Source organism: Neofelis nebulosa, chromosome 7, assembly GCF_028018385.1.
Source record: "Neofelis nebulosa isolate mNeoNeb1 chromosome 7, mNeoNeb1.pri, whole genome shotgun sequence".
In the NCBI taxonomy this organism is placed as follows: domain Eukaryota; kingdom Metazoa; phylum Chordata; class Mammalia; order Carnivora; family Felidae; genus Neofelis; species Neofelis nebulosa.
The window spans coordinates 32684081-32712008 of record NC_080788.1 but is presented as its reverse complement, the minus strand read 5'-3'; the positions used below and the strand labels follow the sequence as shown (position 1 = coordinate 32712008).

The window sequence follows — 27928 nt, the reverse complement described above, 5'->3', positions numbered from 1 at the left end:
TTCTTAGGGCTGAAGAAGTAAAAGGCCCCTTCTCTGGGGTCCCTGGGGTTTGGGCTGGACCACTGGAGCAGAAAGCCGGGCTGGGCTCCCGGGGCGAAAGCCCAGGCCAGGCCTCCAGGCCCAGTTCCTTCTGTTTCCTTCCTTTGTGCTGGTGGAGAACAGTGACCCGGTGTAACAAGAAGGGGAGCTGACAGGGGCTCCTGAATGTGATCAGAACCCCCACCCTGCCCCTCAGGAGGTTGTTAGCAGCACCAGCTCTGACACACCCATTCCCTCTCTTTCCCGGCAAACTTCTACCCTAAAGAGGAACAGAGTGCCCAGCACCTGCCCCAGGGTCTTTGAAACCCTTGGCAGGGAGGGGAACTGTGGGTGGTTCAAGTGTACCTTGAGGGTGTGTCAGCCTCCAAACCCTCGTCCTTGCCCAGGGGGGCAGCAGGGAAATGGCCTCTGGGAGCCCCCTAGCCCACCCCCGTGCCCCCACTTCTCTCCAATACATTGTAAACAGCACATTTATTGGTGGTTTGCAAACCTCTGGTAAAAAGCACAGAACAGCAGGGCTCTCCAACATGCTGCCCTGGGCCCCAGCCCGTCAAGCATGCAAGACGGAGCTGGCGGATTAGTCAAGACGTCTTCAGGAGCAGGGCCGGCGGCAGAGCAGGCCCCACGCTTTTCCATCCCCACCACCCAGCAGCCTGGGCCTAGGCTGCAACCAGGAAGGCAGGCCCAGCCCAACCCCCAAATCCCCGCCATGCAGTGACCTCTTGATGGCTGCCTTCCTTCTCCCCGACTCCACGTCTCTGATGCCCACTCTGGAGCTGGACCTGAGCCACATGCTTTGCTCCTTCATCACACTGGGACCAAACAGTTATGGTCAAACTGTTTCTATGGGCCCTGCCTCTCCACTCAGGTAGCCAGCAGAGTGAAGCAGGCCTGGCTCTCTTGTCATCACACTGTGTACTCAGCTCGGGGCTGGGCACTCAGCAGGGGACCAGGGCGGGCAAAGGCTTGTTCAGAAGACCACTGTAGGTGAGCAAGGCAGGGCAGCCTGACTTAGCCTCTCCCAGAGTCTGGTGTCTGCCAGCCTCCATTCATTGGCTCCTGGCTGGGGCTGAAACTTCTCAAGGCTTCAACAATCCAAGGTACAGCACCGGTGCCTCCTCCTCCTCCCAGATGCCCCCCCTGGCTTGATGCCAGACTTGGGGCTGGGCTATGGACAGTCAGCCAAGGCTGCTACTTCAGGGCTCTGAGGACAGCCTCCAGCTTCATGGCCACGGCCAGGTCGCCCTTCACCTTTAGCCGCCCACTCATGTAGGCCCCCAGGGGCCGCAGCTCCCTGCACAGAAGGGCCCGCAGGTCTGCTTCAGCCATCTCCACCACCACATCAGGGATGCCGTCAGGCACCCCGTGTCCTACCCTCCCGTGCCCTGTGCAGGGAAAGAAAACTGAGTATTAGTAGAGGGACAGCTATGCAGCAGGGGGAAGACGGGGTTAGCATGTCCCACTGGGGGGAGTGGAAAGTAGTAAAGTGTGCGGGTTCTAAGTGTGTGTGACCACTCAGGGCATTAGCTTCTAAACTGGTGAAACAGGGATGCTGATCATCCCGAAATCAGACGCTCTTGGTGAGAAGTAGCTGAGCTCACACACCGCAATGCTCAGCAGAGAGCCTGGCGTGCAGTGGGCCTGCACTATGTGTGGGGCTCTTGGTGTAGGAAGCTCGGCTATCTAGGTTGTCCCGCTGGCCAGGACAGGGCAGGGAGACAAAGGCCCAGATAATCGCTGTCTGCGCATGGTGTCTGAGCCCCCAACTGAACTGTTGGCAGGAGCAGGGGGCAATTTAAAAAAGGACCACCGGGGTGGGAGGTGGGTGTGAAGGAGAGGGCAGGGAAGGCGGTGGCACCTGTAGTGAGGTCGAGGAAGTAGATGCTCTGGGTCCCGCTGGGCAGGAGGACGTTGAACTGGTAGCAGGCCCCGACCTGGCTGACCAGGGCCTCCGAAAGGAAGGGCTGCAGGGCCGTCAGCAGCCCCTCGGCCACAGGCTGCTTCGGGCTGGGCCCGGCGCCGCCATGAGGGGCAGGCAGCTCGACTTCGCTCACCATCTCCAAGGTGTCCGCTGGGTGTGGCCAACAGGGTTGGGGAAGGAGGCAGAGAGAAGAAAGTCAGTGTGCTGCCAAGGTCAGGACCAGTAGTCACCTCTGTACCTCTCGTGGCAGTTTCCTCTTATATGCCCTTCAGGCCTGAGTTCAGCTTCCTCCTCTAAGAAGTAGCCCTTACGTTTTCAGCCTTAATCCCCAGAGCCTGTTTCTCAGCTACTCCAGCCCTGAAAGTCAAATTCTTTCCCAGGTGCGGTCACTTCCTGCCACAGAGGCTCCCGAAGGCCTCTACACACTCAGGTCCCTGGGCTCTTCTTGCTGTTTAGCTCTGGTCCGCTTCACCAGCGGGGCTGGCTGAGCAGCTGGGCAGGGGTGCACTGCACACAGGTGCCGAACTCCGTAAGGGAACAAGCAGCAAAGCCGTGCCTGGGCAGGACACCAAGCTGAGAGCCTGGCTGAGCGCCGCCCAGTTCCTCCCCTGGGGCTCCTCACCTGGCCCTGGGGGTGGGGCACCTCCTGCCCCCGAGGACAGGCCTCCTCCCAGGAAGTGGAGGGCCAGCTGCTGGAGGGTGCTGTCTAGGCTGGACCCCGCTGGGCTGTCCTGGGGTGGCTGGAGCACAGCCTCCACTGCCAGTTCCACTCGGTCCACCTCCAGCCCCCAGGCCCTGGTCACATCGTTGATTTCCAGCTGGAAAAAAGTGTGGGGAGAAATGGAATTAAATCAACAAGCTTTTCTGGGAGCACCTTTTTTTTTTGGCCCGGAGGCCCCACAGCCTCCCGGGACAACTCCCTATAGGCCAAGCTCCTCCAGGGGACACAGGCTGAGAGCCGTTACAACCCAGCAGTGCGCAGCTGGTGGTGAGCAACCTGGTGAGGTCCAGGGAGGGAGCATGGGTGCTGGTTGGAGGGGAGTCAAACCGGTGAAAGGGCCTAAGGGAAAGGAGGGCTGCAATGTTATGATTTGTAAGAAATATACATCTGATCATTTAAATCATCAAAATATTTCTATACATTTGGCCTGGTCCTGGCTCACAGCTCCTACAACCTGGGAACTGCCTGTGAGAAAAGTGATAAAGGTGTCTTTGGTTCTGACAGCAAAGGTGATTTTGGACCCCACCCAAAGGTGGGGGCTGGCTGCCAGGAGGACCAACTATGTGACTGGAGAATTGGAACTTTCAGTCCTCAGAAGCCTCCATAAAATCCCCAAGAGGACTGGGTTCCGGAGCTCCCAGGCTGGTGAACACCAGGAGGGTGGTAAGAATGGTGTGTCTGGGGAGGCCGTGGAAGCTCCATGCCCCTCCCCCAGACCTCACTCCGTGTATCTCTTTGGCTGGTGATTCATATATCTTATCGTATCTTTTAATAAACTGGCAAACATTAAGCGTTTCCCGGAGTTCTGGGAGCCGCTCTAGCAGAAGAACCCAGGAAGGTCACCCAGACTGGTTTAGCAGGGAGGTGATAGACTTGCTTGTTGGGAAGATCCTCCTGGCTGCTGTGTGGACACTGGATTGAAGGGGGCTGAAGGTGGAGGCATGGAGTCCAGGTAAGACATTGTTTCAAATTGCAGGCAGAAGTGATTCGGATCTGGTGTCAGGCAGAGATGTGGCTGTGCGGCCAAGGTACACAGAGGACAGAGCACAACTCTGGAAACTATATAAAGCTACAGCAAGACACTAGAGAAACAACCAGTAAGCTTGGTGGCTGCCTGGATGTGCAATGAGGGAAGGCAGTGAGGAGTCAGATTTCTGGTGTGGGCTCCCGTGTGGACCGTGAGTGTAGGTGTTCACCTAGACAGCAGGCACAGAGGGAGACACAGATTTGGAGGTGGCTAGGGGAGGGATGATAACTATGGAAGAGCCAACTGTCCAACAGGGGATAAACTGGGGATAAATAGGGTCCCGGGCACAGGAGTAGGGCTAGAGCAGAGGATTGTAAATAGTGTCCAGAGGTAGCACAAAGCCCGGGTGGACGAGCTCTCCCAGGCCGTCCCAGACAAGAGGAGGCCAACGCCAGAAACTTGGAAACTGAAGGGCAGGAGAACAAGGAGTAACGCAGTGAGCTGGAAGCAAGGAGGACAAGCAGACTGTGGAATAGTGGAAGCCAAGGGAAGCAGAGGGTCTGAGAGTGAGAGGAGGAGGGTCCACAGAGTGAAAGGCTACTGCCAGGTGAAGCGAGCATAGGACTGAGAAACGCCCCCAGAGCTAGCAGAAGGGGCTGTCTCTTTTAGGGGCCTGGAGGAAGCCTACACTGAGGACCGGCTGCTGAAGGGCAGGGGAGAGGCAGGTGGGAGCCAGTAAGGGCTGGGGTGGTGGATGAGCCTTTGCCCACACAGAAAGGAGAGGAGGGAGGACTAGCGGAGGCAGGAGCTGAGCCCTGGGCCCAGAGCACTGCCCTGGCAGGGCGGAGTCTCTGAGGAAGCTGGCAGTGAAGCAGGGAAAATAGCACCTATGTAGAGGAGGTAGAAGGGGTGACGCTGGAGGTGCTGAAAGGGCTCTTGTCCTGGAGCATCTGCCCCTCCCCGCCCCCGGCCCCAGGAGCAAGAGGCCAGGCTGTGGCAGAGGGACAAGGGGTGGGTGGGCAGTGAAGGGGAAGCAATCGGCCTGCAGGAAGAGTGAGCAAGCAGCTAAGGGAGGGCCTGGCAAGGGACAGTGGGGAGCGTGCACCCCTCCAGGGGAGAAGTAGGCAAAAAGGCGAGTGGGAATGAGACACTTATGCCTGACCCAGGGCTTTGGGGAGGCATGCCGGGTTTCTTGGGATTTCGTTTTAACCACAGGCCCTGACCCTACTCTACCAGGCGCCAACTCATTCTGGGCAACAGGCCCTAAATGACTAACATCCTGGTGTGGGACTGACTCCCCCAAACTGCCTCTCTTTGGCTTTGTTGCACAACATGCCTGGCTTTCTGGCTTCTTCCCCTACCCTGCTCCTGACAGCAATGACTGAGATCAGTTTTCTCCTCTGAAAAGCACGTTAAAATGGCATGTGGTTTCATAAATAAAAATTGTTCTCAATTGTAGAAGATGGAGGTGTGGGGGGTGAGAGGGCAGGTGATCTGGCTCTAGGCCAGCTCTGCCCTTGACTGTGACTCTTAGAAGGCATCTCAAATTGTTTCTGAGCCCTGGGCGCCAGGGTGGCCCAGTCACTTAAGTGTCTGACTTTGGCTCAGGTTGTGATCTCGGGGTCTGTGAGTTCAAGCCGCACATTGGGCTCTGTGCTGACAGCTCAGAGCCTGCAGCCTGCTTCGGTTTCTGTGTCTCCCTCTCTCTGTCCCTCCCATGCTCATGCTCTCTCTCTCAAAAATAAACATCAAAAAAAAAAAAAAAGTTTCTGAGCCTTTAGTTTCCTCCCTCCAAGATAAAACAGTAATAATAGGCCCTCTCACAGCAAGATGTAAAGCAGAGCTACGCTTGGGCAGGCAAAGGGGCTTGTAAACTAGAAAATGCTCTGCATGTGACAGCTGCAGTCACCATCACAGTAGGATTTCCCGAGGAGTTTCACTCACGTGGTTGATTCACTTCCTGAAGGGATTGGCATTACCCCATCCCTCCTGTCCTCTCACCCCAAGTCTCCGGGGTAAAACAGAGCCAAAGGGAACAAGGGGAAACCTCATCCACGGTCCACTGGGACACGGGACAAAGCACAAGGTAAGCATGGGGAGCAGGGGACGTGCTGCCACATGTGTATTCACTTCCACCCCATCTTGTCATAGAAGGGACATGAAGGGAATTCTGGTATAGATAATTACTCACACATGGAGAAGAGGCAGGAAAAAGGTCCCCAGGTCCCGACGTCCCTTTGTTCTGTCCTGAACAAGGAACACAAGGCCCCCAAAATGCACATGCTGCACACGAGCACAGAAGTCCCCAGAAGGTGACTGGCAGGAGGCCTGCTCCTTTCACCTTCCCGCCTGCCTGTGAGGCGCAGTGTGGTCATGGCAGTGCCCGCAGGGCATGGCAGAGTAAAACCCCAGCAGTGAGGCAGGACCCAGGAATCTCTGGCAGGCCATTCCCCTCCAGGGCCCCTTTGCCTCTTTAAGATGGGCTCACCCAAGACCACTCTGGTCTGCACCCGTCTTCTGTTCCTCAACTCACAGTCCCACTCAGACCACTGGCTCTTCAAAAGTTAGGACATATGGTAAACTGAGGCCCAGAGCGATCCGGTGCTTTGCTCAAAGTGCCCTGGCCGGCAGAGCCAGGCCCACGTGCCCACCACTGACCTCTACCGTGTGAGAGCTGCCTACCAGGAGCTGGTCGCTGATCTTGAGCTTCTCCATCTGGATCTCCCGCAGAGGCCTCTTGAGCAGGGCCTTGGTCATGGCATTCTGGGCTGTCATGCGCGTGGCTGTGTTCAGGTCCTTCACAGTCATCACAGATAGTACCGGGTCCCAGATGCGAAACTGGACGTCGGCCCCCACAGACAGCACAGCCCCATCCTTAGAGGCCAACTATTGGGGGAGGACATGAGACAGGGGACACTCAAAGGGCTGGGGCTGCAGGTAGGTCAGGCCCACTGAGACCACCCAGCTTCACCCACCCGCATGGGACCTAGCTCCTGAAGGGGAAAATCATGTCCCCAAGTGCATGGTGTTAGGTACACGAAGCAAGGATATCCTTCCAACCTCCATCCTCGACTTTCTGGTCACTCCCCCGACCCCACCCCTGATGGCTACTCGTACACCAAGGTACCGCTCCCACAATACATTCTGCACAAGCCCCCACTCCCTCTGTCCAGGGGAGCCGAGAAGCCCCTCACCTTGCAGGGAGGGACATTGAAAGCTCGTGTCCTCAAGTCTACCCGCTGAAAGGAGTCAATGAAGGGCAGGAGCAGAACCATGCCAGGCCCTTGAGGGGTGCGGATCCTGCCCAGTCGAAACACTATCATCCGCTCATAGGTGGGCACAATCTGTTCACGAGAGCAAGGGAAAAGGGTGAAAATGCTGAGTGTAGGCAGGCAACAATGTCCGGCAGGGTCCCTCCCTCGCCTCTCTCTTCCCTTGCTTTGGCTGGTGTCATTTATCCTTAGATCTTTTTAGAAGAGAAAACCAAGGCTCTGAGAGGTTAAATGCCTTACTCAAAAATCTCAGAGCCCCCGAGTGAAACAGGCAAGATTTGGATGTAGTTCTGAATGCCTCCAACCCCAAGCAAAGGGATTTCCCAATTTCAGAAGTAAGTATGTCCAAATTGAGAAATGAAGGCCCAGAGAGGCAAAGTGATTTGCCCAAGGTCACACAGTAGTTGTTTCAGTGGCAGTTTTAGGACCAGGATTTAGGACCTTCTTAGGTTTCCTTCCAGACCACACCAAACCCAAAGGCTTTCCAGAAAAGTTGACTATTATTGCCTAGGGTCACACAAAGAGCAAGGCCTTCCTGGGCTTCCACCTTCACTGCAGCTCTCAGATGTGATCCTTAACTATAGTTCATCTTTTTCCCCTCTACACCAGCCCTGTTGAGAACCAGGCCTGAATTCCTACTACTCATTACCTGCTGGGCCAAGTTGAGTGTTTTTCATTTCAGATTTTAGCCTGACCCAAAGAAAGGAACGTATGGCAAAGATATCTGTGTGTACCATAAAGCCAGTGTCCAGACCCCAGGACTTGGGAAATTGGGAAGGCTTGTTGACCATTTACTGGCACCCAGTATGACTTTGGGCAAGTCTGAGCCTCGCTTTCCTCATATGAAAGATGCAAATGAACCATCCTTGACTAGCTCATTTCATCGGGGTGTGATAATGTAATATTTAGGGGAAGTGGATAGAGGATGAGGAATTCATCTAACAACACCAAAGGTTTCAGTGCAGCCCAACCACCCTGAGGGTAACCCGGCCAGCCTTACCTTCAAGGCAAACCAGCCGGAAACAGGGAAGGTAATCAGCAGCAGCAAGAACCCCAGGAAACTGATGAGGCCATGGCAGAGGTAGGAAGGCCAGCTCTGGGGCGCATCTGGGGACAAGAGAGCAGAGGCGGTCAAGGAACGCCAACTGGTTCTGGCAGGATAGCGGCAGGCTGAATGAACTTGGTCAAGGGCACCTTTTGCCCACCTCCAACCACCCCCCCTTCACCAGCTCTTTCCTTTTCAGGGCTCTCCGTTGCCTAATACTCTCGTATCTTTAACCAGATGCTAGTTAAGGATGTTCCCTCCTCCCACACATCAAAACTAATCTGTCTGAGTCCCGCTCCCACAAGGCGTAGTCTCTGCTAGGCAACAGCCATTAGATGTGAGAAGCCATCCATGTGACGCTCTCCTCTCTGGGTATCTGGACCAATTCCCTTGTCTGATATAGCCTGCTATCTATGTGAAGCACAGAGCCAGGAGCACCTGGGCATCTGTACACACTGTGCTGGGTTGAACTGAATGCTGGTGGTATAAAACATTCCTCCTCTACCATCAGCCCCAGAAGCGTGCTTTCAGGGCCTCCTTTTGCAGATAATACCTTAGCCTAAAGGGATAAAGCACTAATGGCTCAACAGGAGCCATGGATGACAGGGAAGATGTTCTTCTCTCTTCTCAGGCTCACCATGCACCCCCTTTAATGCCCTAAGGACTACTGAATGCTTCACTTGAAGCAGCTCCGGATAGGGTGTGGGAACTAGGAAGACAGGCTCATCTGAGACAGAGGCCCTGGCCCCTGGAGAACCAAGAGCCCAGAATGAAAAGTGGAGCTGAGAAAGCCCCAGAATCTAGGATGGTTATCCTCTGCTCTCCTTCCCATGCCAAGGCTGGACAAGAGGCAGACAGGAGCCTCTGCTCAGACCTCCCAGGAACACCATGTCCTCTGGGCTCTCCAGGCCCCAGGATACTGCCTGGCTCTGACCCCTGTGGCTACTGCAGGAAAGAAATCCTGGGATAGGGTCGGCTATCATTACAGGAGGGTTCGGTTTTCAGACTGAGGCATGTGGGATCTGACCCCGGGGTGGGGCTAAGGGAAACACTCAAGGCTCTGAAGCAAAAGAGGACCAAAGCTGACACAACAGGCAGCTGAAGGCCTGCCTTTTTCTCCTGTCACTATCCATCAAGAAACAGGTAGATGCTTAAGCTCAGGGCATCCAGAAGTAGTCACTGGGATGAAGATTCTGCCATTTCTCTGCCACCAAGTGCCCTTAGTGAGCTGGTGACCTCCTATGCCTAGACCCCGGGTTCTTTCTGGTCAAAATGGGGATTTGAAATCCCTTCCCAGGCTGAAAGGGCTGATAAGAGCCGAGAGGAGAAATCAGGGGGTGAGGCCTGTTAGAAAATAAGACGGCTCCGGGGCAACAGCCCAGCAGCCCTACGTGGGGGGGCGGAGGAGCGCTAGCATCCCAACGCCCGGTCCAGGCCCTTCTCCACATCGTGGCCACTCTGTGCCTCCTCTTAGGGTGCGAGGGCACCAGACCGGCTGACTCCAGAGGGTGCCGGCCGGTCCCCGCCCCGGGTCCGCTGTGCTGGGCGGCCACTCACCGGCCCCCGGCCCCACGCCGCCCCGCTCCGGGGACAAGCAGCCCTTCTGCGAGCCCAGGAAGCCGAAGCTCGACTGCTGGAAACGGTCAAAGTCCCCCAAGGGCAGCGCCCGATACCCGGACCTGCCGAGCATGGCTCCTGACTGGGGCACGCCCCGCGCCCCCGCGCGGTGCCCGGCAAGCGCAGCCGGCCGCTCCCCAAGCCCGCCCCCGGCAGGCCGCCGCTTCCGGTTTCACGGGCCGCGACGCAGGAGGAGGCGGCTAGCTCGGCCGCGTTCCCGCCGTCGCACAGCGCCCCCTGCGCCGGGAGGACCGAACCCACTGGAGCCCTGCCTCTCTGCTCTCGCCCGGCCTTGGAAAAGGAGCAGGAAGGCAAGGTGAACTCTGTGAGTGGGTTTTCAGAAGCCGAAGTTTAAAACTCCAGAATCAAGGAAATGCTACCAGCCTTCTCAGCACTCCCGCTGCAAACTCACATACTGAGGTGGCGGTGCGTGTGGGTGTGGGGGTGTCTTATCTAGAATTAGGGTTTCTTAAGGGTCTGGTCAGCAAATTATTCCTCCTTGTGTCCCCACAGCCCAGCAAGCAGTGTTCGGCACAGAATGGATCTCAGACTTGTTGAATGAAGCCGTAACCAGCTTGTTGTGGTCCAGGTGTGGCAGGAGGGCCTGAACTTTGGCACAAAAAGAGAAATTTCATGTGCAGACCTCAGGGAGTACAGCAGAGTGAGGAAGAAGGGGGAGAGCATAAACCATCCTGGGGCAGGCCCTCCAGAGAGAGCATCACAGAGGTCCAGAAATGGCACACCCCTTGATCCAGAGGTAACTTGCCACTCCATGGCTCAAGAAAATCCAAATGCAAATGGTGAATTTACTCTGAGAAGCACTGATTTTCAACTTGGTGTTGGGGCGGGGTGTCTTTCAAAGTGAGCAAAGAGGAGGCTCAGTTGAGTAAGCATCCGGCTTCAGCTCAGGTCATGATCTTGAGGTTCATGGGTTCCGGCCCCACACTGGACTCTGCGCTGACAGCTCAGAGCCCGGAGCCTGCTTCAGATTCTGTGCATGTGTCTCCCTGGGCCCCTCCCCGACTCACACTCTCTCTCTCTCTCTCTCTCTCTCTCTCAAAAATAAATAAACATTAAAAAAAGAGTGAGCAAAGAAATTAATACAACTTTCTTTGTCTCAGCCACATGCCAGTCCTGCCTCCTCAGGCCCTTCACACCCCAGCCATAGCCATGTCCCTTCTGCAGATGCTGCTTCACCATCTTTGGCTTGTCCTAGTTTGATGGCCTGATTCTAAAGCCCTGGTGGGTACTGATCAGGCTGAAGGTTAGGGTAGGCCCCTGAGGCCTCTCACATAGTCCCTAGGAAGTTGGGTCTCCCCGCCATTCCCTTTCCCCCACACGCCCCAGATGATAAGCTTTACAAGAGCAAGATCCTGTCACCATCCCTAGTCTGCTCCAAGCTGGAACTGAGCACAGAATTGTACCCAGCAGGTGGCACAGTGGTTGGGATGGTTTGATGTTTGAAAGCCAGGGACCTTGACCCAGTGAGGAGTTGTGCTTTCTCCCCTCACCAGCTGGGACCTGGCACGCTTCTCCTTTGGCCAAGAGCTGATTTGCTCTCTCCTCACTGTCTTCCCCTTGCCAGCCTGCCACCACTGCCTCAGACTCACCAGCCTTTCCAATTGCCACCCAAGGCATCATCCTGTCCCCCCTCATCTCCACTCAGTGCCCTCCCAGTGTCTCTAACTCAGATCCCTCCTTTGCATCCCACAGCCATTGTCCTAGATCAGGCCACCTGTCCCGGTTGTCAGAGTGCCCGTCCCAGCATCCATGTTGGGTCATGTTCCTGGGTTCTAAACTCACTCTCTTGTTGCTCACAGAACTGGTCCATCTCCTTGGCTCTGATGCTGCCCATGGGTCCCCTCTTAAATCTGAACATGACTCAAACAGGCTCTCTTGTGTCAAACCTCCATGCCTTTGCACGTGCTGTTCAAGTGTTCCCCCAGCCCCTAAGTCCTGGCGACCACCCACCCTCCTTCCCCGTTCCTTCTAGTGCCAGCCGAGGATCTCCTTTCCAGCCACTCCCACTAGTGTATGAAAACTTCTGTTTGGGTAACTGCTCTTCCACTAGACCTGGGGTTCTCCCGAAGCAGGGCCACCTGTGGCTCATCTCTGTCCCCACCCCCTTGGCCCTCCCTCAAAGCCGAGGGAGGGCGCTGCCTCCTTTCCAGCTCAGATCTGCTACATTCCCTTACCCCCAGGTCAGCCAACCGTCTTCTCCTCTCCTCCTCCATCCGTCCTCCGGCTCTGGGCGTGTCTTCAAGTCCCCCAAGTCGGCCTCTCCGCCCCTAGAGCCGCCCCTCCGCCCCTAGAACCGCCCCTCCGCTCTGTCTCACTTCCTCTCGGGAGGCGGGCTCTCAGCGGGCACCGCCCCTTACGGATAGACTCGGACGGGTTCGGGAGACTTGGCCCTCTGGCGCCTGCTTCTCGTTCCGCTTCTCCTCCCGCCCCTCAAGCTCAAAACCCAGAATCGAAACTGTGCTGTGATCCATGCAGCGGGAGCCTGCACTCGCCCAATCTCCGGGTCCCCAGCAAGACCCCGCACTGCCCCCCACACCCACCATGCCTCCCCCGGAGTCCGTCTCCGAAGACCACCAGCCCAGCCCCAGCCACAGCCCCACGGAGGTACTACTGGGTTTGGGGAGATGGGGTTTAGGCTTTGTTGATTTGGTCAGTTGCGGGGAGAGGTGGGAAGGGAGAGGGCAACTTGGCCAAGCACCTCAAAGAGTGACACAGAGAGAAAAGCAGGCACTGGGTCCTGACCCTCTTGGCTGGGGTAGGGGAAGTGAGACCAGGATGAGTTAGGGGAGCCTCTCCAGGCGCAGGGGGCAAAATGACCACGCTGGCGCTTTGCCTCCTAAGCTCCTGCCTCAGATGAAGGTCCACAGGTTAGGGAGAATGGCAGGAGCAGCCCTACTGCGCAGGCCTCTGGAGCCAGGAACATGTCCCAGGTGTGGGAAAACCAAAACCCAAGTTCCCAGATCGGAAAGTGGGAAACTGGCCCGGATGAGAGAAGTGTCTTGGTTAAGGCCTCACAGCTCCTGTGGTGGGTTCTCCGCTAGGATACCTCCAGGATCCTTTTCTTGGAACGCCCCTCGAGCACAGCCCCCGTCCACAAGGTCCTCCTCCTGGAAGCTTGCCTCAGTCTTCTCCCGGACAAATGCCCCAGCTCCCCTCCTCCCCCAAAGGAGCTACTTACATCACTTGCTCTATGTTCTTCCAGGCCCTTTGGCTCCCTTTCATGAAAGCACCTTCTTGCAGTAACTTTTATTATTTGCATTATTAAAACTAGGAGTAATACTACTTAATTATGAACACTCCTCACGTGCCAGGTACTGTTTTAAGCACTTTTTTTTTTTTTTTTTTTTGCTGTAAAATATCCATAACATAAAACGTACCATGTTTTTAATGATTTTTTTTTTTAATTTTTTAAATGTTTATTTTTGAGAGAGAGAGAGCAGGGGAAGGGCAGAGAGAGAGAGGGAGACACGGAATCCAAAGCAGGCTCCAGGCTCTGAGCTGTCAGTACAGGGCCCGATGCAGGGCTTGAATTCACAAACTGCGAGATCATGACCTGAGCGGAAGTCGGATGCTTAACGACTGAGCCACCCAGGCGCCCCTTAAGGATTTTATTTTTGTGAGTCATCTCTACACCTGACGTGGGGCTTGAATTTACAACCCTGAGATCAAGAGTTACATGCTCCACCAACCGAGCCAGCCAGCTGCTCCAAAAATTTAACCATTTTTAAGTGTACCTTTCAGTGGTATTAAGTATATTCACAATGTTGTGTTACTATCACCACCCTGCATTTCCAGAATTCTTTCATCACCCCCAACAGAAACTGTACTCTTTAAGCAATAGCTCCTTATTGCCCCCTTTTCCCAGTTCCTGGTAACCACCAATCTACTTTCTGTTGCTATGACTTTGCCTAGTTTAGAAAGTGGAACCATGCAATATTTGTCCCTTTGTGTTTGGCTTACTTTGCTTAGCGTAATGTCTTCAAGGTTCTCATAGCGTGTATGAGAATTTTCTTCCTTTTTATTTTATTTAATTTTTAAGGTTTTATATTTAAGCAACTTCTACACCGAGCATGGGGCTCAAACTCACAACCCTAGGATCAAGAGTCACATGCTCTACCAACTGAGCCAGCCAGGCACCCCCTTCCTTCCTTTTTAAAGCTGAATAATATTCCATTGCACATGTAGACACTTTTGTTTATCCATTCATCTATCAATGGACACTTGGGGTATTTCTGCCTTTTGGCTATTGTGCATAATGTGCCTAATGATGCTGGGAACATGGGTGTGCACGTAAGTATCTGTTCAGGTACTTGTTTTCAGTTCTTTGGGGGAAATACATCTAGGAATGATATTTCTGAGTTTGTATGGTAGTTGTACGTTTAACTTTTTGAGGAGCCGCCAAACCATATTAAGCACTTTATACGATGTCATATGAGATACGCTTTAATGTATCTCCTCTCTAAACTGAGTTGCTTGAAGGCAGGGATTTATCCCATCCATCCGGGTATCTCAGGGCCTAGGGGATGCTCAGTAAACTGTGGAGGGAGAGCTGGAAGGTGTGAGTGAGTGGCGGAGTGGGGTACTGGTAAGCCTCGGTTTTGTATCAGCCTGCCTGGAATGGGACTCTGTGCAGCCACAGGAGTGGGTGCGGTGGGTGGGGACTCCTGGATTTCAGGCCTCACCCCCACCTCTCTGGTCCCCCAGAAAGCCGTGGAGGAGGAGTTCGAGTTCCTGCGCTGCCAGGGCTGCCAGGTCGAAGCCAAGTGCCCCAAACTGCTGCCTTGTCTGCACACGCTGTGCTCGGGATGCCTGGGGGCGCCGGGCACGCAGTGCCCCATCTGCCAGGCGCCCGGGCCCGCAGGCTCTGACTCGCTGGCCCTGGATAACGTCTTCTTCGAGAGTCTGCAGCGGCGCCTGTCGGTGTACCGGCAGATCGTGGACGCGCAGGCACTCTGCACCCGTTGCAAAGAAACTGCCGACTTCTGGTGTTTCGAGTGTGAGCAGCTCCTCTGTGCCAAGTGCTTCGAGGCGCACCAGTGGTTCCTCAAGCACGAGGCCCGGCCCCTGGCAGAGCTCCGCAGCCAGTCGGTGCGTGAGTTCCTAGATGGCACGCGGAAGTCCAACAACATCTTCTGCTCCAACCCCAACCACCGCACCCCTATGCTGACTAGGTGAGCCGGCCGGCCCAGGGTGGGGTGGCACATCCAAGATACCGGTAGAAGGTGCAGGGAGCAGAGATCCAGAGAGGCACATAGCTGGGAACGTGAGATGAGGAGTTTCTAGGGTCCTGCAACTCAAAGTGTGGTCCTCAGACCGGCAGCATTTGTGCTGTGGCCATGGCCGCAATTTCTGTTATCTCCTACAAATGGGTAGTAATCGTTTCCAGTTCCCCCTTGTAATAAATAAAGCTGCAGAGTCGGCTTTACAAATTTATCCAATAATTTCTTCAGGATAAATTTTGGAAGTGCCATTGCCGGGTGAAGGGGTGTGAAAATTTTATACTTTGATACCTGTTACCAAACTGCCTTTAGAAAGTCTTACAGTGGAATTTTCCATATCACAGCCATGGAGTCAGGGTATAGAGTTGGATTCTAGATGAGATGCAGGTAGTTCGTTTCTGTCCGAAAAGGCAAAACTATAACACCGTACTATCTCAGGATGTCTATTTCGAAAACACCCTATTGAATCCAATTAAAATTATTTTTATTAAACAGCACAGGATTTTAATTCAGTATTTTTGATAATACGTTTGTATGTCAAAAAGTCACAAAACTTATAAAGAGAGGGGGCAAGTCTCCTTTCCACTCTGTCCCTGTCTGCTTAATTCCTACCATTTCTCTCTCCCTCCCTCCCCATCCACAGTTAACCATTGTTACCAGTTTTGAATGTTTCCAGGGTTTCTTTGGGAGTATACGCACAGATAGATAGGGGTATATAGTCTTACACATTCCTATTTTCCCTCTTTTAGCCAAAAAGGTGGCATATGAACGTGAACTCTCCCCACTCCCAATAGATTGCTTTCTGTAAGATTCTGTAGATCCCTTGGGATCCGCAAAGTGAAGGTATTCTTTGCCCATAGGGGACACACTCAGAACTGCATTCCTCCTAAAACTCACGGTGGCTTGCTTCCTGCTTGGACTTTTACCACCTGCACTACCAGAATGCATTTCCTGCAGGTTCCTCAGCCAACAGATAATATCAACTTGAATTTGGATTTCTTTGTTATTAAGATTCAGGTTTAGTGACTTTTTTTATATGTTTATTGGCCATTGTTTTTTCTTCAATTGTGAATTGCCTATTTAGGTCCTTTACCTATTTGTTTGATGTTTTTCCTTCCAGAAATGAGTCTCTTTAATTGCAAGAACCAGTAGCTGTGCAAGCGTTTTTCTCAGGTTGACTTTTGTCATTTCATTTCCTAGGAGGTATTGTGTTTAAGTTTTTAGTTTTATAGAATCCAGTTCATCAGTCTCTTCCTTTACCGTGTCTGGCTTTAATCATACTAGGAAAGACTTTTTCCCCCTTCCAATGTTAAAAATACTTTCTTATATTCTATTTTAATAATCTCATGGTTTTGTGTTTATAATTAAATCTCTAATTTGTATGGAATTTATTTTTCTGCATGGTATAAAGTAGGATTCTCACTTTGCTTTTCTCTCCAAATGGAAAGCTGGTTCTCTCAACAACTTTTATTGAATAATCCACTCTTGCCTTGATCTGAAGTGCCCTCTAATGCTCTACTAAATAACCAAGTAATCATGAGTATGTTTGTAAATATCTGTTCTGGGCCAATGATCTGACTGTTCCTTCACTAATCCTTACTGCTGTAGGGAATGCTGGAGCTAGCTTCATGTTTGATAAGGCAAATTAAATTCCCATTCTTCCTCATTTTTGCTTCTCTTTTGTTCTTACAGTTTATGTAATTTCAGAACCTACATATTCATTGGGATTTTATTAAATCTGGGGGGAGTTGGCTACATCTCTGGTTATATCTTTTGAGTTTTATAGTGCTATTGACATACTTCTTGAACTTTTAAACTATAGTTTAATTTATAATATTTAATAACCCTGTGAATAAAATATTTTCCATTATAATTTCTAGCTGGTCATCATTAACATGCTCTAGGCCTCCTGATTCATGTATATTGGTATTAGACTAGCCATCTGATTGAGCTCTTTCCTTTTTGTAAGGTTTTCTAATTGATTCTTTTGGATTTTCTAGGTAGACAATCATATCATCTGCAAATAATAAAAACCTTTTTCTCTCCAGTATTTATGCATATTTCCTCTTTGTAGCTTTGTTTCATTAGCTAGAACTGCCAGAACAATATTGAATACTGCGAAGAAGTGGTCAGGAAAGGCAACTTTATCTTATTCCTAGCTTTCATGAGAAAGTTTATGCATTCTAGTACACTGTTTATTATTGGCTTCCTTGGGTAACTTGACAAAATCACATTCAGAAAGTTGCCTCCCGCTTCTCTCTTACTACGAAGTTTTTTGTGGCTGCTATTTTGTTTTATTTTTAACTCGGGAATGGGTGTTCTTTGATCCTGTGAAGGTGTCCTTTTACCTTTCAGTGTGATGAATTATACAGAAGTATGTTTCTTTATGTTGAGCCGTTTTTTCAATTCCCAGGAGAAAAAAACCCTATTGGGTCCTGATACTATTATTTTAATTCATAGCTAGATTCCATTTAATACTGTCTTATTTAGGCTATTATCTATATTTATAAATGTGATCAATTTTTATGAATATGTGTGATTTCTTTTACGTTTTTTGATCCATTTTCTACTAATTTCCTTCAGTGAATTTGTAAGCTTGTTTGAACATGGTATACACACACATACACACACACGTAAATTGCTTAGCACAGTGCCTGGCACATATTAAGTACACAGTCAATGTTAAAATCCTGTTCCTATAATTTCTCTGTTCTGCTTTAGAACAATTCAAGAACATAAGCAATTTGGGGTTTGTAGAAGTTTCTCGAGAAACTATCTGAGACTGGTGCTTTTTTTGAAGAGTCAGGTTTTTTCCTTGGTATTGGTCTGTTTTGGATCTTGAGTCAGATTTTCTGAAAATTTTCCAGTTCATCCTAAGTTCTTTCATAATTTAAAAATTTCTTTTGGGGCGCCTGGGTGGCGCAGTCGGTTAAGCGTCCGACTTCAGCCAGGTCACGATCTCGCGGTCCGTGAGTTCGAGCCCCGCGTCAGGCTCTGGGCTGATGGCTCGGAGCCTGGAGCCTGTTTCCGATTCTGTGTCTCCCTCTCTCTCTGACCCTCCCCCGTTCATGCTCTGTCTCTCTCTGTCCCAAAAATAAAAAAATAAAAAAAAAAAAAAACAAAAAACGTTGAAAAAAAAAATTTCTTTTATACCTGTCTCTATGCCCCCCCCTTTCTTATTTCTAAATAAGATGTTAGTGGCTTACAAGTGGTCCCACCTCTGATGTAGGGGTTGGGGTGGGTTTCTGTCCAGGTACAATGGACAGGGCTGGTCCAGCCAAGAGCGTAGGATTCCCATCCCTTGATCAAGGTGGATGGTTTCAAAAACCTGATCATATTGCTTAAAAATCATACACAGACACTCACGATTCACACTGTTTTCATGATTTGCTAGCAGTTACTGGGAACACTCAACTTGGTTTTTCTGCACAAAACTTCAGTGCCATAAATAACCCACAGCTTTCTTCAGGTCACAATGCGGTCACAAACCGCTCCGTCCTTTGACACCAAGCTGATTTAGGACTCTGGTTGGGGAGCAGCACCACAGATGGCTTTAAACTCAGAACTCAGCCTGGGAATGTCTGTCCTGGGCCACTGGCATTGATCCTGATCACCACTTCCACCACTGGCGTGGAGTCCTCTTTTTTTTTTTTTTTTTTTTTTTTTTTTTACCTTTATTTATTTTTGAGAGACAGAGAGAGATAGAGCCCAAGCAGGGGAGGGGCAGAGAGAGGGAGACACAGAATCGGAAGCAGGCTCCAGGCTCCCAGCTGTCGGCACAGAGCCCGACGCGGGGCTCAGACCCACAAAGTGTGAGATCATGACTCGAGCCGAAGTCAGGACGCCCAACCGACTGAGCCACCCAGGCGCCCTGCATGGAGTACATTTCCTACTTCCTTCTATGTGGCACGCAGTCTGCTAGGTGCTAGGGTATAAATGTGAACAGATACAGCCCTGGCCCTCTGTGAGGTCGCCATCTGGTGGAAGAACCAGATCTGCGACTAACCATCAAGGCTAGAAAGTGCCAGGAGGAAATCTGCTCACCCTGAGCTTGGATAATTGCCCTTTCACACTGTCTTCTACCTTGCTATCTTACATGTTCCCTTGCCAGTATCCCCATGCGCACTGGGCTGACATCGGGATGTGTGCTCAGTCATTTGTTAAGGACAGAAAGCAGGAGGAGCGCAGGCCCAAAAGTGAGTCATCTTCGAAAAGGCATTGACTGGCGTATGCAGCTTCCAAGAAGGTGTCACATTTAGCCTGACACATGAGAAAGGAGAAACGGCATTGGGGGCAGGACAGGGTGGGCCAGGAAGCCTGTACAAAGGCAGAGGCACTAGTCAGTCGGCTGCATTTCAGGAATTGCAAGTAAAGGGTATGCCTGAAGGCAGGGGCTGGAAGAGGGAACTGAGGTCAGACATGGGAGGCTTAGAGGATTTAGAACTTGATCCTAAAATTTTAGGACATAGATTATTCTCAGCTTGTTCCTTTTTCGTGCATTTCACTCTTGTTTTACCAGTGAACAGTCTATAGAACACACTTTGAGAGGGACCCTATGGGGGGGCTCTGCTGGAAGCCCACTGATGGGTGTTAAGGCAGAGGGTGGGACGGTCAGATTCTCTCCCTGCACTGTGGTTCTGTGAAGTGGGTAAGTTTGGGAGCCAGGAGACCCAGTATTTGTTTCTTTGGCTGCATACTTATTTATATTTCACCCCATTCCATAAAGCATTTGAGGAGATTGACCACTGTGCTGTTGGGCATACGTACCTAGCAGAAACTGAAGCAAAGGACCTGGACCAGGGGAAAGGGAGCCCCATTAGGAGAGTGAGGCTGTGGTACAGATGGGGGTGAGGTCTGCAAGAATGCGGAGATGGAAGAATGGGGAAGGGGCCCAAATCTCACACTACCAGGGCCTGCCTCACCTGGAGTTAAAGGTGACCGCCAACCTTTCCATTTTTGGGATTGCTGGGGAGTGCCTTTTGCCCAATAGTAATATTGAGTCGAGGACAGCAGTTGGAACTGACTCCCATATCTGGGTGTCAGATCCCAAAGCTTGGCCGGATGGGGTGGAGGAATTAATCCAGAGGCATCAAAGCTTATAGCCAGAAAGCATTTGGATTAGTTGAGTGGAAAAAACAAAAGATCTATTAATCCAGTTTGAAAGGTGTGATGAGACCGTAACCTGGGAAAAGAGTTCCCAAGGCCAGAAGTTGGAATGATTTCACAAGAGGACAGGGAGAAGCAGGCGGGACAGCCCAGAGGAAGGTTCAGGGCAGAGACGGACAGATCGCAGTGGCAAAGCTGGGGACAAGGAAGGGAAGGGCTGCTAGCTGAGAAGGAAATGGAAAAGACATCCTCATGGACCTCATGGGCTCCCCCTCAGGGCTGGGTGGGGGAAGAAGGCCAGATGCCACAGTGCAAACTATGAGGAGCCCCCTTGCCCTCATGAACCAAGCAAGTACCTCCTGAAATTCGTTTGCACCCTCGGTGTCCGACTGGCCTCCTTGGCCCAGCCTGTCTGGGCCTTCCTGGTACCCTCTGTGAAGTTATCAGTAAATTGCGTCTTCTTGGGGATTGATGATCTTACCGGGGTTGAAAGCTGACCCAGAAGCACCACATGAGCAAGCAGAAGGATGCTGCCAGGAGTTAGGGCACAAAGAATCCATTTCCAAGTTTTTCTATGAACTCACCCAGGGGACTTGTTTTCTGAGCCAAGCCAAGAGCAACTGCTTTTCCTTTCATGGGGGTGGGGGGCATGGAGCCCCAAGGTAGATTTGGTTGAATGCGTAGATAAGAGGGCCATGTGAAGTGTACCTTGAAGAGGTTTGTCTGTATGAGATACAACGAAAACAAACGTGTAAATTAGTAACAAATTTTTAGTCAGTCTCTTAAGCAAAAATGAATGAATGGCTTATGTAAGAAGTGAACAGGGTTGTGGCCAGCCTCTGACCCTACTTGATTAGATATTCATATTATGTCAACAGGACCTGCTTTCTCTGTATTTCTTGTGACCCTTCTTTGCTCCAAGTCAGCCCCATTCACGGAAGGGTTTCTTCCTGTTGCTTGCCAGATGATTGCAGCTCCAGAGGCCCTTGCACACACCCTCATTCTCAAATCCAGTGGAGAAAGCAAGAATCCCTTCCCGGATTCTAAGCCTAGTCTGAGTATGTTTCTGATTGGATCAGACACCCATCCATGCAGGCGACAGGTTTGAAGCCAGCCTCAGATGAAGCTTCCCAACTCCTTGGAACCTGGGCCGTCCCTTTCCAGCAGGAGGTGTTTTCCCTTTTCCAACCTGGGCAGCGAATGGGCTCTTCTGGTTGGAGTATCCCTTTTATTAATACTTATCTGTCTTTTGAGATGTTTTTCCTGGGCCGTTATCTTAATTCTCATGCCTTCTTGAAAGATTATTGAGGAAGAGAGAACTGTTCCCATTGTATAAATGAGGCAAGAGGCCAGTGCATTAATGGGAGCTAACCCAACTGGGAGAACTTGTCTGAGCCAAGACCCAAATGGGGTAGAGGCTTTCCTGACTGCAAACCGTGTGTGCGTTTCCTGGCACTGCTGGCCACTACAGGCAGGCAGTCCTCAACTAACAACTGGGCTGAGTTGCAAAAAAGGATTCTGCAAGTTGCTTGTTTAGAACTCGAGTGTTTTTTTCCCCTCAGAAGTGGATTATTAAAAGAAAGTGTGCTATTTAAGAAATGATAAATTTAATTTTCCTTAACTTTAGCAGAAGAAAAAGATACTGAAGAAAAATTTTACTGAAGTAAAATTAGACTTTACTAAACTTCAAAGAAATGTTTCTTCATTGTAAAATGTTTCCTAAAATATCTAAGACTAAGCAAAAAGAAAAATACTAAGACATTAAGAGGTTGTAGTTATTATAGTTTGGTTTTAATGAAACATTTCCATTTTAGACAATAGTAGCTAGAGTCTCTGCTGAAAAAGATCAGGATGGCCCACTCCCATCTGTCTCTCTTGCTTCTATGTTAAAATGGCTCTCATGCGTGGCCCTGGCCCTTGTACTTTAGCATTCGTTCCTATAAATTCTTTATTTCAATTCAGCTCTTAATTGGATGGATGTTGTCAGTAAGCAGTCTAAATTCCTAGGATCTCTTAGTATTGAAAATGTTGGGGCGCCTGGGTGGCTCAGTCGGTTAAGCATCCGACTTCAGCTCAGGTCACGATCTCGCGGTCCGTGAGTTCGGGCCCCGCGTCGGGCTCTGGGCTGATGGCTCAGAGCCTGGAGCCTGCTTCCAATTCTGTGTCTCCCTCTCTCTCTGCCCCTCCCCCGTTCATGCTCTGTCTCTCTCTGTCTCAAAAATAAATAAAACGTTAAAAAAAAAATTTTTTTTTTTTTAAAAATAAAATGTCTATCAGTTGCTCTTCTGTTTGAATGATATCTTGGCTGGGTATAATATACCTGGGTTACACTGTTGCCTTTAGAATTTTGTAGACTTTGCCGCATAGTCTTCCAGCATCAAATGTTCATGAGGAGAGGTCTGAGGCCAAATTTATTTGCTTTTTCTGTCTTGATACCTAAAGGTATTTTCATTCTTGAAGTTTATTAATTTAACCAAACTGTCTTGGTGTTGAGCATTTTGTATCCAATTCTGAAACCTGGCAGACTTCTTCAATCTAGAAATTCTCCTTATTACCGGGAAATTTTCTTACTCCTTCTCTTTTTTCCTCTTCCTTTTCCTCCTCATTGTACTCTTTTTTGCTCTATTGCCATTAATATTATAATGTATTAGTATTATTTCTTGGGTTTTTCTGATTCATAATCTTAACAGTATTACTATGATTTGGGGGGAACTGATTTGTTTAATGACTCTTGAATGAGTAATGAAGATGATGATAAATCATTTTGTACACATTGTAGTAAAAGTACTTGAGACTATCAAAATTGTTGCACGTAAGGATTTACTGCCTGTTTTCTATTTTACCAGAGTCGTTAACATTTAATGATTAACTTTAGTCTTTGAATTTTGTAACAAATTCCACTTTGGCATCTCTTACAATTTGGATTTATTCTGCCAAAGCTGTTAGAGTTAGAAAAGCATTTCAAGATTGGTATAGCCAAGTAGAAGAGCTGCCTTTTTATGCCATGTGTCACTTGACTGATAAACAGTGTTTATTGTTAACTTAGTCAAATCATGTTTTTCTTATTCATGGCTTTAATTAACCGATTGTTTTAGCTACTTCCATCTCTTTTGCCATCTCATTTACTGAAATTAGATCAGATTTAAATAGTTTGTAGTCACTGTACTCATCTATGTGATAAACCTTGTCTTGCTGCCTTGCAACATTTCCTGGCGTGTAAATCCCTACTTCATCACTGTTCACTAACATTCAATATTGTATAATTGTAGTCCATTGTAAAATGCAGTGAATTCCAAGTTATCTAAAACTGTTCCAAAAATCAAATCTCCTTTATTAACATATAGCTTATGTGATGCTTTAAAAACGTCTTGCACTTGATACTGGTTTGGCTATACTTCTGAGGGGGGTCATTGCAATGGTCCCAGCATATGACGATCATCACATTTTAGAAATACCGTGTTGGTGGCACTGGGAAGAGTTGATTGGAAAGACCAGAGGCAGGGGAGCCTGTTAGGGGATATGCCAAAGGAGATAAGTTGTGATCGAGGCAAGAACAAAGGTGTGTAGCAATGGGAACTCATGTGACAGATTTAGGAACCAGGATTCTACCTCGGTGGTCTTTACATCCTAGTGCCATGCTCGTGCATAGTTGGTATTTAATATTTGGGGGTGGAGGGTAAATGAAGGTAGAATCAGCAAGAGTCAGTGATTTGTTGAAGTGGTTGGAGGGGGGCGCGTATCTGGCGTTCCCCCTTGGTCTCTGGCTTGAGTGGCCTTTCAGTGGGCCATAATGGACACGCCAGCCCTCTGTCTTGGGAGCAGGGACCTGCCTAGAAAAGAGTGGGGAAGGTAGATGGGTGATGGGCATTAAACGAGGGCAGTTGTCTTGATGAGCACTGGGTGTTGTATGTGAGTGTTGAACCACTAAATTCCACTCCTGAAACCAATATTGCATGGTATGTTAACTACCTAGAATTTACATGACAGTCTGAAGAAAAAAGAAAAGAGTGGGGAAGGAAAAGCACAAACTTTCTCTTTCTCATTCTTGGCTGTGGGGTTGGCATAAGATGGGTGTGAGAAACAGACAAAGCTTCCTCCTCTTACCTTTTCTCGCTGCTGCCTTTCTGGTGTCTTCCTCTCTGAGCCCTTAGGTTCTCCGATCTCTGTCACCACCTTCTCAACCAATGAAGAGTTGGAGGAGGGGAAGTCAATAGGAATAATGCTTTCGCTCTAAGTATCCCAGGCTCTGCAATTACCCATCTCTTCTCCTGGCTTCAGAAATCTTTCCTCAACTCTGTTTCCCAGCAGAGCAGGAAACCAGTCGGATTGAAAGCATTCATATTTGTATGTAAATGACAAATGTATCCCTTTAATTGCCCTCTAGCCGATAATGTGAGTTTCCAAAGGAGGCTGTTCCTTTTGCTATTCCCTCAAAGTGGAAGCTCCCTGTCACTCTCGTGGAAGTGAACTTGGTAGAGTCGAGAGTTTTTCAGTTCCCATTCAGACCAGCCGGGCTCTGCCCTGGAGTCCTGCTCTGGGGCCAGCTCTCCTCCACGAGTCCCATTTTCATAGGGTTTTTGCTTCCTGGATTTCCCAGCCCTGTTTCTTAGAACAGCAGAAGTGGCATACCGCTCTGGCCTCAGCAGGAGGCGTGGCTACCCTGGGCTGGCCTGACCCTAGCGGGAAGGGGACAGCCCAGAGACCACACTCAATATGATGTTTCCGTACTGTCTGAGGTTGAGAGGTTGACTTACCAACAGTAGGGCTAATATCCCTGCCGTGCAAACACGTGTAGTTAATGCCTCCCCTTCTTGCATGGCTCCAGAATGTCCAATGTGTAGCTGGCACTGTGCAGGTGACTTCCCATACACCAGCCCATCTTTGTCCTTGCAACAGTCTATGAGAGGCATTCTTATTTATCCCCATTCTATAGACAGGGAAGTTAAGACTCGAGAGAAAGTATTTTACTCCAGGCCTTGTAGCTAGGAATCAGAAGGGCTCAGATTCAGGCCCAAGGCCGTCCACCTCTAGGACCCATATCCTTCCTGCTGTCACATGGCCTCTGGCATGGCAATTTAAGGCATAGGCAGCTTTCAGATAGGGAGACTGAGAACCCAGGAAACATGTTGAGGCTTCTAACTAAAATCTTAACGACATAGTCAATTCACTGAACAGTCATAAAGGGACAAGCAAAACAATACATGTCAGGGAAGAAGAGGAAAAGCTTTATTATTCCTAGATGGAATGTTTTCTGAGGGTTCTCCATTGCCTCCTCTTTAAAGTCCAAACTCCTTCACTTAGAAGTGATTATGGAAATTTTGGGAAAATTTAAATAGATGAAAAGGGGGAGGGAGGGAGAAAGAGAAAGAAGTAACTCCCATCAATATAGACTGTTTACTCTCCTTCCTGCCGTCTATAATCACATAAACCAAACTGAACAGAAGCAGACAGTTCTGTAACCTGCTTTTCTCACGATAGGAAGTTGTGAATGTCTTTCCGAAAAATACATAGTTTTGAATTTTTGGGTAGTCGCATCTGTTGAGTGTATGATTTCTTCCATTTCGTCAGTGGTTATAAGGTCTTTACCATCATCAGTAGTCAACTATCACACCTCTATGGTGTTATGGTTCATAATTAAGTCTGTGACCCACCGGAAATGTATTGCGGCATCACGAGTGAAACAAGCCCTAATCTGCTTCTCCCCACCGCAGTAGCTGGTTTTCTCGATTCTGACTGTTGAGTGGAATTGTTTAATGTCCATTAGTGTGGGATGCTTTCTTTATTCTATAAAATATCACATTCTTATACGGATGCCAGGACCTAGATAAGTAATATCTGGTCTGTTCTGCTGATTTTCCTTCCTTTTTACTCTTGGACTAGTGCCACACACACTTCTTAAAATAATGGTAGTTCTATCCTATGTTATCTGGCAGAGAAAATTCCCCTTTCTGACACTGATTTCCCCAAAATTCCTTTTTTTCCCTTTAAGTTTATTTAGTAGAGAGAGCGCGCGCGAGCGGGGTCAGGGGGAGGGAAGGGACAGAGAGAGAGGGAGAGAGAGAATTCCAAGCAGGCTCCGCACTGCTAGCACAGAACCCAACATGGGGCTCGAACTCATGAACCTTGAGATCATGACCTGAGCAGAAACCAAGAGTTGGTAGCTTTCAACCGACTGAGCTACCCAGGTGCCCTTTCCCCAAAATTTCTTAACTATTTGATCTGTTTATTCTGTCCTGTGAAATTGAGAATCCATTGATGAAGTTTCAAACTCTCATCTGTAATTTGATTAAAATTGCTTTAAACCTTTATCTGAACTTGAAGAGAATTGATATCGTGATATTTATTTAGTGTTTCCAGTTGGGGCCTTGAGACACTCTTCTGTTTTTTAGATTCTTTCTCAGTGGAATTCTTTTTTTCCCATGTATATATTTTTTGTTAGAAGTATGTCTACTTTTTTTTTTTTTTTTGAGCATTTGAAAATTGTTGTTTGTGAATGAGAGCTTGGGAATTTTTTCCATAATTCTTTTCATTTGAATTGCTGGGATAGCATTCCATTGTATGGTTGTATCATAATTTATGCAACTGTTTGCCTAGCGTGTTTCAATTCTTTGCCATTATGGACTGTGTTGCATTGTACAGATGTTATTTTGTACATGTTGAGGTAGAGCTACAGAATAGAGACGCAGAAGGGGGATTGTTGGGTCAGAGGATGAATACATTTGTGATTTTGACGGATATTGCCAAACTGCCCTCTGTAGAGTTATTAGTTCTTTTCATAATTGCTCAGCATTTCTTGTTAATGGTATCATTGGTGAGCGCTAATATCTCAGTCAATTATAATGATCGCAGTCTTTGTTGAGAACATATATGTGGGACTTCTCTCATTTGATCCTCTATAGAATTCCCATATGAGGTGGGGGTTATCCCTGTTTTACAGATAGAAGATAGAGGCAAAAAGAGGTTAAGTGACTTGCTAAGGGCACAGAGCTGAGGTCAGATCCACAGTTGCCCTCTGCTTCAGTTGACCCTTACCTCAGTCACCGGCCCTGCCTCTTGGTGATGGGTCTCTGTTACTTAGATCAGATTTCCCCATGTTGGAGTTTCTGAGTGCTCTTGACCCAGTGGCAACTCCCATGCTTCCCTCACGCTCTGGGCTCTCCAGGAAACCTCAGCTAGCCTAGCATAAATCTCCTGTATTTGATCAAGAGGTTCGAGCTCTGAAGCCTTGCCCTCTTCGGTGGTCTGGGGAGGTTGAGAGCCGACAAAGCCGAGGACCAGTGCCTCGTGCCACAATTTTGGAGTCAGGTTGGCCAGCACAGTCTCTGCTGGCAGTTCCAGGACAAGTTGATCTTTAACTGAGGCCAAAGTGGCTCCAGCTAAGAGCCTCTCTCCTGGCCTCAGGTGGGCTGACTTATTATCATTGCTGTTGATAACAGATGATAGCAATATTTCTGGGGAAGTAACTAACAATATTTTCCTGGTAGTATTTGAAGAGGCAGCATTATAGCGTTTCAGAGCATGGACTTGCGCCTGGCTGGCTGGGTTTTTATATTAGTTTCCTATTGCTGCTGTAACAAATTACCACAAATTTAGGAGCTTAAAACATTACACATTTGTTACTATGTACCTCTGGGGGTCAGAAGTCTGAAATGGGTCTCCCTGAGAGAAAATTAAGATGTTGGCGGGGCCATGTTCCTTCTGGAGGCTCTTGGGGAGAATCTATTTTCTTGCCTTTTCCAGTTCCTGGAAGCTGCCTGTATTCCTCGGTTCATGACCCCCTTCCATCTTTAAAGCCAGCAGGATAGCACGAGACCTCTGCTTCCATTATCACGTCTTCCTTCTCACACCTGCCTGCCTCCCCCTTTTCCTTATAAGGACCCTCGTAATTACACTAGGTCCACCTGGATAATCTTCCCATCCCAAGATCCTTAACTTAATCACATATACAAAGTCCTTTTTGTCATAGAAGTTAACATACTCCAGTTCTGGGAATTAGTACA

General features: G+C 49.4%; 2 protein-coding genes across 12 annotated transcripts in view; one reads left to right on the top strand and one right to left on the bottom strand.

Annotated features, from left to right (window-relative positions):
- Positions 1-491: 491 nt before the first annotated feature.
- STOML1 (stomatin like 1) lies at positions 492-11883 on the bottom strand. 3 transcript variants are annotated; one of them, XM_058737094.1, is made up of 7 exons: positions 11778-11883; positions 7921-8027; positions 6843-6992; positions 6307-6534; positions 2583-2778; positions 1898-2110; positions 492-1424 (listed from the first exon to the last, which is right to left on the bottom strand). In XM_058737094.1, exons 3-7 carry the CDS (start codon positions 6969-6971, stop codon positions 1231-1233), a joined length of 960 nt encoding a protein of 319 aa, XP_058593077.1. In that variant the 5' UTR covers positions 6972-6992; positions 7921-8027; positions 11778-11883; the 3' UTR covers positions 492-1230. The 3 variants fall into 3 exon arrangements, with proteins under 3 accessions (XP_058593077.1, XP_058593075.1, XP_058593076.1); XM_058737092.1 differs by lacking the exon at positions 11778-11883 and adding an exon at positions 9523-9750; XM_058737093.1 differs by lacking the exon at positions 11778-11883 and adding an exon at positions 9523-9749 and having other exon boundaries at positions 6331-6534.
- Positions 11884-11933: 50 nt separating this feature from the next.
- Positions 11934-27928, top strand: part of PML (PML nuclear body scaffold) — a 39995-nt gene continuing 24000 nt past the window's right edge. For 5 of the 9 annotated variants that reach the window (XM_058737085.1, XM_058737089.1, XM_058737087.1 and 2 more), the window contains exons 1-2: positions 11936-12207; positions 14308-14774. In XM_058737085.1, the coding sequence (XP_058593068.1) occupies positions 12073-12207; positions 14308-14774 (602 nt within the window). In that variant the 5' untranslated portion in view covers positions 11936-12072. Of the gene's footprint in view, positions 12208-14307; positions 14775-27928 lie in introns of all 9 variants that reach the window. The other 4 variants (XM_058737090.1, XM_058737084.1, XM_058737091.1 and 1 more) reach the window with 3 other exon arrangements.

Excerpts from the sequence above, each read along its gene's own strand:
- STOML1 (XM_058737092.1), bottom strand. The coding sequence starts at position 9,655 with ATGCTCGGCAGGTCCGGGTATCGGGCGCTGCCCTTGGGGGACTTTGAC. Across the intron at positions 6,993-7,920 it reads CCGGCTGGTTTGCCTTGAAG|ATTGTGCCCACCTATGAGCG; the intron begins GTAAGGCTGGCC and ends TCTCGTGAACAG. Across the intron at positions 1,425-1,897 it reads CTTCCTCGACCTCACTACAG|GGCACGGGAGGGTAGGACAC; the intron begins GTGCCACCGCCT and ends TTCCCTGCACAG.